Source organism: Orbicella faveolata, unplaced genomic scaffold (assembly GCF_042242905.1).
Source record: "Orbicella faveolata isolate gen_17 unplaced genomic scaffold, um_ofav_v1 contig_3, whole genome shotgun sequence".
Classification (NCBI taxonomy): Eukaryota; Metazoa; Cnidaria; class Anthozoa; order Scleractinia; family Merulinidae; genus Orbicella; species Orbicella faveolata.
The window spans coordinates 2,172,857-2,182,500 of NW_028301558.1; the positions used below are offsets into that span (position 1 = coordinate 2,172,857).

Consider the following 9,644-nt stretch of genomic DNA (forward strand, 5'->3'; position numbering starts at 1 on the left):
TTATTATTTTATTCCATTTTTGGGGGTTGGTCCGTGGAGGGGGTCCGTAGGGGTAGTCCGTGGACCGGTCCGTAGGTAGTCCGCGGACCCGGTCCGTAGAGAGCGTCCGCGGACCGGGGGTCAGTGTTTTCGGGTTACCCTGAAGTTGAAGCCTGCGGTAAAAGTGTTTTTAATTAATCAAGTATCAACTTGACAACGAATTTTCCAGAAAAGGTATTTGAACTGTTGGCGACACTCAGAATTCAATTTCTGATCGCCAACACTTGTAACAAATATTTCTTGAGAAAATAAAGTTTTGACCAGCGACCCTGCAAGACAGCGCGTCGCCAAATGTTTTTAAAATTTACGTTTGCTTTTGTTTACATTGCTCGAACTTACATCTTGTTCAGTTTCACAAATGAAATGGTGAATTAACCATTCTGACCAAAGTCCACAAAACACAGCCTTTTGGCGAGTTGCACACCACGGAAAGTTTGTTTTCTGACAACCAATTATGACAACAACGAATTTGCTGAGCTACAAATCGGGAAATTTATTTTCTGACCATAGATCTGACGGTCATCATGGCCATTTTCCGAGGTACACGGAAGATTTGTTTTCTTACCACAACTCATAGCTATTTGCCGTTGACGCAGGCTTTAGTTAAATATCATCGAAGGGTAGCGAGTCAAAATACATGCAGCTTTGCAGGAATCATACACACTTCGAATCTACAAGGCCAATATGCGCTCATGATTTAATTTGCCCCTGTTGTCGGGGGAAGGGGGGGGGGGAAAGGGGGGTAAATCGGCGAACAAATCCGTCCCAAAAGTTCTCGATACAAACCAACCTCATTCTCAGGGTCTCTCATCTTCCCACTCAGGGAAAGACTGGGAAATAGGTTGGATACAAATACATTTGTACCGTTGCAGTTATGTCCTATGTGGCAGAACTGTCCTCTGACGTAATGTGATATACGGAGCCAATCATATCATGCGTTCTATCTAATAACACGCAGCATAAGACTGGTAACTAAGCTCCGTTGCAGTTCGGTCTTCGAGCAAAATTGATTTTTCGAGGGGTAGCGTACGAAAGCAGTATTTGAGTCTGTCTTTACTCTGAACCAGAGTGACTCTGAACGTAAATATGCAGCGACCATTTTGCAAGAATTGCATTTACCTCACAAGATTTCTATGAGAAATTGACCGCTTAGTGTGTTTTCAGTTTCAAATTCAACATGAAAGTTCGATCGATCTATCTATCGAAGATTTAAACAGTGGTTGCTCTCCGGTTTGCGAACTGTGTGTTCCCGGCCAGCCAATATTAAACTCCGCGCTTCGATTATCCTGAAATCGTTTAGATCGTTCAATGATATTACAGAGGCAAAACAAAATCTCTGAGAAGCAGTGTAACCAATTTTAGTTTCGGTGCTGTAAAACTACCACTCAATCTGCGCAATATTTCTGAATATTTCTCTATTCCCTATCTTGTCACTCATACGAAAGCCGGTTCGCGAAAGCCCTTTTCTCAGTACAAGTTTGTTGAGGCTGACTGAACCTTTTTGGGTAAGCCGTCTCCTGTAGCATCGAACATTTATTACAGAAAGTTTCTTGTCGAGTAGATTTTATGGCCGGAATGCTTTCTAACTGTTCCTAGTTCGCTTTGCTTTACAAAACAGCAGTAGTAGTCGAAAAACCACAGAGCACTTTATGGCCTATTGAAAACACCACAGAGAGCTTTGTGGCCTATTCAAAACACCACAGAGCGCTTTGAGGCCTATTCAAAACACCACAGAGCGCTATGTGGTGTTTTATTTTGGGATTTAATATTGAAAACTGGATAGCTCGTTTACTCGCAAATATCTCATAGCTATTTTCTGAAATAATCTGGTTTTTCCAATTTTTAACACCACAAAGCGCTTTGTGGCCTATTCAAAACAACACAAAGCGCTTTATGGCCTATTCAATACACCACAAAGCGCTTTGTGGTCGTCATCGTTATCATAGTGATTCTGTCAGTGGAAGTTATACTATGCGGACAAAACTGGCAGAGGGGCTCTCTAATTTTGACAGGGAGGTTGGCAAGATTTCCGCACTATCCCTTACATTAATTATGCGTGCAATTTTTTTGACTGACTCGTTCTTTTCACGATCACTGTTTGAGTATAGTGTGATAGTTTCAAATAGTTGCATACATAATTAATGTATGGCGCTGTACGGAAATTGTACCTGGAGGTTAGCCGAGTGCTCTTAAAGAAACCTCTGAAAAGAATCAAAAGATTTTCCCAAACGTGCTGAGGCAGGTTATGGTGAACACTGTTTCAATTTTTGTTTTTAGAAAGAAATATCACCGAATCTCCGATATAAGACTTGATACCCTTAAAAGTACTCGTTATGGTTATCAGATAGAGCACGGACTGCTAATGAGATTTGCAATCCTGGGATCGGCTGGAACTAGCTACAACGGATGCCTGTTATTAACCGGGAAAAACGATGAAATGAAAGCAGAAGGTTAAAAATTAGGAATTCAGTGATACCTCAACAACATATCACTTATTTCGGTTGGAGAATCTTAGAGGGATTTATTATGTTCATTGATTTATAGCTCTGTTAGTCCTCGTTTGTAGGCACACCCCTCAGGAATTTAGCATTAAACATGGAATGAAACTTACGTCGGATACTGATATGGGTATTTCTTTTTTTACAAGTCTATGGATCTCGCCATAACATTGGAAGGTGAAGAACTCGACGAATGTTTTACCAACACGGACCTCATACTAGTTCAATAACATAATTCAGTTACAACAAAGAAGATTACAAATCTTTTTTTTTTTATTTATGGCCAGACTGGAATTTATACAACTGGTGTTTTCATGAGCAGGTATAATTACCATTATCACTATCAACTGGAACCTTATAGATCTTTCTACACACGGGCGAACCAAAACAATCTGACTTGTGACCTTGAATTAATTGGCTTGAATTATCTGCAATGCTCACGGATGATACAAACCGTTGCTTTATCCAAACATGTTCGAAAATTATATTTTAGGGCCTGTTTTTAGCCTGTGTTGTAAAACCATTTGTATTGTTACAAAGGCAAAATAACCAAAGTTAGAATTAGTTTGAGAAATTCTATTTTTGACAGGTACATGCCTTTTGGGCAAACTAATATAATACCTATCGTTGCATTTACAGTGGTGCACTGCTAACACTGGCCACTGAACTAATTTTTTTTAATCATTTTTGGACATGTTTTCAACAACTTTCTTATGGCTTCCATTCAAACCTGGCAAATCCAAAATTATGAAAAGAAATGTGAGAGGTGGAGTTCTCGACTGACCAACAGGTAACACGATGCTTGATATTTTCACCATACCTAGTTCATGCATTTTTATTAGCTTATTTAAACCAAGGAAGGTGGCCACAGTTAGTCATGCACGACTGTGACTGGGTTCTTATAACAAACATGAAATGTTCTGTCACTATTTTGTCCCTTAAATCTAAATCCAACAAAACTATTCACAGACAACACAGTGATTTGTGATTCACTTAGTAAAAAAAAGTAATGAGATATTTTCTCCAGCCTTTGAGCTTGGGCTAGTCTGAATAAGCTGTTGTAAATGTAGAACAATCAAAACAATTTCAGACTCATCAGGTCTATTTACCTAATTATTACTTATTAATACATCTGTGAAAGAAATACTGATAAAAATTTAAAAAATCTACAAAATAAATGTTGATTATTCTACATCACTGTCACTAAACTCATCCTCTATTAACTTCCTGTAGAGGTCTTCATCATTATCTTGTTCTTCTTGCCCTTCCTCTTGTTCTTCTTGATCCTCTTGTCCTTCTTCTTCTCCTTCTTCGTCTTCTTCTAACTCCCCTTCCTCCTAATTGATCATATTATCTAATGCCTCCAGGTATTGTTTGGCCATGCTATTAAAAATATGGAGAGGGATTGTGGAAAACTGACACTTTCCGTGAAGAGGTCCATTTCTTGAAACTTCCTGGCAACTCAAGGGTTTGTCAACTTGCAGGGACCGTTTTCAGGCTGCTGTTTTGGGCCCAAAGCACCAAACTACCTAAATGAAACTGAAATCAGTTTTCAAAGAGAGCTTTGGAATTATAATCTAAAGTACAACATTAATATTATTATAATTCAAATTATAAATATGCATACTGTATTTCTATACCTAAATGAGAAAACCAGTTTTTGATTAATATGATGCAAATGGCTAAACTCTATAAACTCACTTCCTTCAACTTAATGTCTGCTAATTTTTCATGCAAATAGCAAACCACCAGCTGTGATTGCAGTTACCTGTCTCATTCTACATAGCAATTTTTAATTTGGTTTCAAAATTAACTTGCATTTGGGTTTGCATCACTGTGCTCTGTTTTGCATCCTGTACTTTCTTTGTTGTGTTGTTTGTAATATTGTTAATACTCTGGTTCTGGTTTCAAGGCACTTCAATGAAAACTGTTCAGAAATCACTTACTTCCTGTATGAGATGAAGTAATAAAGAGCAGGTCATATTTGGTCTAGGACATTGATGGGCATTCCTGGACAGGCCCCCAGAGGAGCTCCCATCTGCTTTAAAAATTATATCATTAGGCTAGCAAAACTAGTGCCAGTCACAAACCCCACATTAGAATTTAAAATCCTTAAAACTCATAGTCTTGTTGTTATTGGGATAAGATGTTCTAGGTTCCAAGCTACTGTGTCTGAAACACCTTACAAGATTAGAAGCCACAGATTTAGGAAAGCCATTCCCCAACAGGAACGTTTTAATCATTGTTATTGCTTCTGAAAGAGAGTCTATTTCACATATACGAGAAGCCTGGTGCAACAAGGCTCTAACCCAAGCAATTTTGCGAGGCCAACGTTCCTGACTAGAAAACAAGACATTCTGTCCAGTGTTTGTGTGCTTCCTATAAATGTCAATGGATTTTCTTTTCAGAGAAATGTCCAGGAAATGGACCGTACCATCTAAAAAAATTTGTTGACCATAAAACATGTCAGATTTATTTGGTTTGACCATCAACAGCATATCTTCAAAATAATGTCCATAAAACTACTCATTTATAAGGCCACTGTCAAGCATTTTACGAACAATATCATTTTTGAGTTCTGTCATGATAAAAAAAAAAAACAACAACGACCTAATGAAAAACCCAACAAAATGCCATCAATTTGGTTGTTGAGTGCTCTCTTAATTAATTTTCGTGTTAATCAATTTATTGTCACTAACTCCAAAGAAAACAATCTGAACAACTGTCAGGGCTTGCAAACTCCAATTCCTCTTAGAGTGACAACAAGTTGTTTTCCTTCCACATCTACATGGAAGAGTACCATATGTGGGTGGTGGTGGTGGTGCATCGAGTTGTGTTTGACAAACCCTTTTCATTTTTTTTGTTTCCACTGTTTAATAGCAAACCACTTTATTTTTAAAAAGTGTCTGATATTTTTAGTTAAAGTTAATTTGGCTAACACTTCCTTTCTATTTAAATGTATATTGCATGAAAACTGTGATCTGGTGGCCCTGGATGCAATTTGAGTTTTTCTGTAATTTTGAAAAGTCAAGCCCCACTGTTTGTTATTAATATTGTATCAAAAGGATAACACTATTCTTATGGTTGTTCTATTGATTCCATTTCATCATTACTTAAGGTGGCTCTGCAGTTATTCTGGGCACACTCACCCATGTCAAAGTTTGCAACATACATTTTGGGGCTTTGAAGTGTTGGCTAAGAAATTTTGGGAATTATTTTGTCTTTCACTCAGTGATAATGTTACTTAATTCCATTTACTGGGGATAATATTTTTATTCTTACTGGTGTTTGACTGGACCCCATTTTTTGGACAACAACACTACCAGTACTTAAAGAAATTTTGCTGGCATACTTTTACTGGAACAAGCTTATTTTGACTTAATACAAACCATGCCCAAGTTTCGCTTCACTGGGTCTATTTGTCAGCAAAGTGGAGTCTCATCAAAATGTGTGGGCACAGTTCATGGATGTTTAAAATCTTGTGAGGGATGTGCTCTATGACTGATTAATCACCCAATGAATCACTGCTGCAACACCAAAACAAGAAAAGAAGTTTATAAAATAAAGTGGAGCATTTCTGCAAGTTGAAATTTTCTCATGAGTGCTAATGGGCAACAACAGTCTACTAGGTAGGCAACTAAAAAGACACATGGGGAACCAACAAAAACAGAACTAGATACCCAAAGGGAAATAAGCAAGAAAGTTAGTGTCAAACGCTGCATTAATAGCCGTCAAGCTCATTCTAGGAGCTTTGCGGCATCCAAAAGTTTTCTTTACTCTGTCTCTTCGACTCCTCAACCTCTCTTAATTCACTTATGTTTGTTGTGCCCCAAACCATTGCAGGAAAGAAAGTGAGTGCTTTGCAGGCTGTAAGTATCCATGTAGAATACAGTAGAGGAAATTGTACATATATGGTTTACCAGTTTTGTCATTCAAGTGCTGTTGGTTACTTTGTAAATGGCACTTCAAAAGTTAAGGTTGTTATTTGCTAACAAAGAAAGCTCAACTTCCTACAAGCTGTCTTGTTCACAGCTTTTGGGGTTTTAAATAAGAGTCACAACAAAGAACAGAAAAGATGTGTGCACTGCCACAAATGCTTAAGTAACTACATATGATAAGCAAATATCTTCTGTGTAACATGCTGCAAAAATTGCTTGTAACACTACCATACATCTATACCTTAACCTATAATATACCACAGAACCTCCCAAACTACCGGTAAGTTGAGAATTTTATTTTATATCAATCTTAAAAACACAATTATTTTGTTCTAGTGGGGACAATGGGTTGTTGACTAGTTTAATGGATACACAAGGATATTAAGCTATGCATTAAAGTGGTACTGTACAATCACTTCTTCCTTAAGATTTTGAAACTCCATCTACTAAACACTCCCTGTGCTAAATTTTAAACCTTCATAGTAGGGATGAAAAGGAATTAAAAATTAGAAACTGGCTAATTTATCCAGGTTCGAAGAAGATGTGTTTTGAAAAACAATAGCCAAAACTATAAGTTGGCTTTCTCTAACACATTTGGTTTGCAATGTTCTTCTTAGCATTGCTGGAGTACTTAGTGTACAAGTAAAAACTCATAAGCTAACCAGATATTGAAGCATAATATAAGGACATAAGCCCTAAAATTCTTGAGAAAGTGCTGCCATTACAATTAAGACCCATTTACGTACAGGTAAGAAAAAATGAATTATTTTGGCAAGACACAACTCTAAAAAAAGTTATCAACACACTGTAACTGATACATGTACATATAATAGTATGGGCTGATGCTCACCATCTCTAGTCCCTTCTCTACTAAGACTTTCTTCGCTTTGTGTATGTTTTCCCTCATCCAACCCATGATGATCATCCATTACTGCAAAAACAGAAATTCAAAGCATTATTATTAAACACAAAATCACACAAATGCAATTATATTTCAAGTAGATTAAAAGCTGTTTCTCAGTAAAGGAAAAATTTAAAAGAAAACAAAATTTAATCACAAACAACTGCAAGAGTATGACTACCTTATCAAGACCTAGGTTTTTAAAGTCTATTTCACCTGACAATGAAACCAAAACAGAACCGACTGGATCTCTAGTGGCAAAGTTTAGCTGGTGAGAACTACATATTTACCAAATGATAAAAGACATCCTTGAGAATAAAAATACAAGTAGATAAACAAACCGTTTTCCCCTTCTTTAATTGTTTTTACACATTAATAAAAGAACAAAAAGACCCAAGTATCCAAAAACATGAATAAATTCTCCAGAAGATAACAAGAATGGCAATGTTCCTCACACAAGAGCTGACACAAAGAGATAATGGCAATGCCATCTCATGAAGACATGACAAGGCATTGGCATGTATCCCTATTATATACTAATTGGACTAGCCACATAGAAAAGGAAACCTAGCCAAGCACTTCTTGAAGCAGCCTCACATGTTGACTATATACACTGCGTGTCTACAAAACATTGCTTCGTAACAAACAGCTTAAACGTAGCCAGTCAACCACAGAGGAAAAGAAGAAAAGAAGGACAAGCAACCCTGACCTTTACTGGTAATTCCTTAGCACCACATTGCGAACCCTTCAAGTGCAGAATTTTACACTTATTCAATAGCATTCAAAACAAAATCATTACTCGTGGACACAAATTATGACCTTAAAATCCAACAACTTGAGGAACGCTTTGATTGTATGTCATTTGGATTATTTTAGACTCTTTTGCATAAGTTGTTTATTATGTTGTTCCTTTTGTTCAAAACTTCATGTATGCCTATCAAAGTTCATCAAAAAAACTGTATCTTCCAGCCACCGCAAAAGGTAAAGTGGAGTGATAAACTGGCAAAATAAGGTAAGACTGGTACATCATACCTCTTTTGCAAGCATGGTGACCTATTTTAATTTATTTTTAGAGACTGTGCTTGGTAGGGAACATTCAGGGAAATGTATTTTACATTTGTTTTCATGATTGTGCCCAGGAGATTACTTTAAACTTACTTTAAAATCGGTAGAAATAATTGCCAATACTGATAGAAGTAAAGAAATATCAGACAAAATGAAGGCTCGAAACTGTAATCAATTTCAATCCTTGCAATACTGCACTTTATTTCGAAACTACTGTTTTTGCTTTGCTCTATAGCATTTTTTATCTAACTAAGCTGTACATTTGGTGGCATTTGGCGATACAAGGTGGTAATAAGCTGAGTGAAAATTTGCTCTGTCGGCATGACAAGCGTTTCTTTATGCCCGTGACGGAGGCAGATCTTAATTGCAAAATGCAAAACACAACAGTGTGGACTATACAAACTAGTGCCAGCTTAGTTCGTGCCGCTTGAAAGCAACGCGATCAACAATGCTTAGATTGCTGATGAACATGTCAAAATGGCTTCGTGAACTTGAGCCATTAATTACTCACTCCATCACTACAAACAACATAATACAATACACTACATTTCACAAAGCTTCTTACCAACAGTATTAAGCTTCAAAGGCAGCTGTAAATGTGTTTTGGAACATGCAAAAAAGATCCGACAAAACACCCTCACTATAAAAATCCCAATCGATAGCTTTCGACCTTTCACCTGGCAAACACCGTCCCGTCCCCTAGTAAAATAATCTCAGAGGACACAATCACAACGCATTTTCATTGGAAGAAACAACAACACATACAATTGGTCAAAAGGTGTTAGACATATCTGCCGTGCAGGACAAAAGTGCCACGCTACATACAAACTGGATTAGGATTGCATTACACTACATGAACACATGAACAGTTACTGCAAATAAGTACATTTACCATCTATGTAGGAGAGTTCAGTGCTAGTGCTGGTACTTGATAATTGTCGAACAATGGGAATTACTGAGACTACAGATATACTAAAACGATATCATTGATATTAATGAATACATACTAAGAGTAGTTGTTGTCGTTGTCGTTGTCGTTGTTCCTGTTACAGTGTGAGCTGCCGAATTGCCGAGTGAATAAGAACCACATAATAGATATTTGAGGCGTGATTCTCGCTTAAACGCAATTTCAAATGACTGAACAGTGGCGGATCAGACCTTGAGTTAAGCGGAAGAGGGGAGAGGTGGTGTTTTTGCTTGCCC

The 9,644-nt window shown here is 37.3% G+C and overlaps 1 protein-coding gene across 3 annotated transcripts in view; it reads right to left on the reverse strand.

Moving 5' to 3' along the window:
- Positions 1 to 2,792: 2,792 nt before the first annotated feature.
- LOC149106040 (uncharacterized) overlaps positions 2,793 to 9,644 on the reverse strand; it is an 8,254-nt gene continuing 1,402 nt past the window's right edge. For 2 of the 3 annotated variants that reach the window (XM_089298170.1, XM_089298168.1), the window contains exons 2-3: positions 7,326 to 7,406; positions 2,793 to 6,064 (exon numbers count right to left, since the gene is read on the reverse strand). In XM_089298170.1, coding sequence (XP_089154296.1) covers positions 6,033 to 6,064; positions 7,326 to 7,406 — 113 coding nt within the window. In that variant the 3' untranslated portion in view covers positions 2,793 to 6,032. Of the gene's footprint in view, positions 6,065 to 7,325; positions 7,407 to 9,006 lie in introns of all 3 variants that reach the window. The other variant, XR_016209885.1, reaches the window with a different exon arrangement.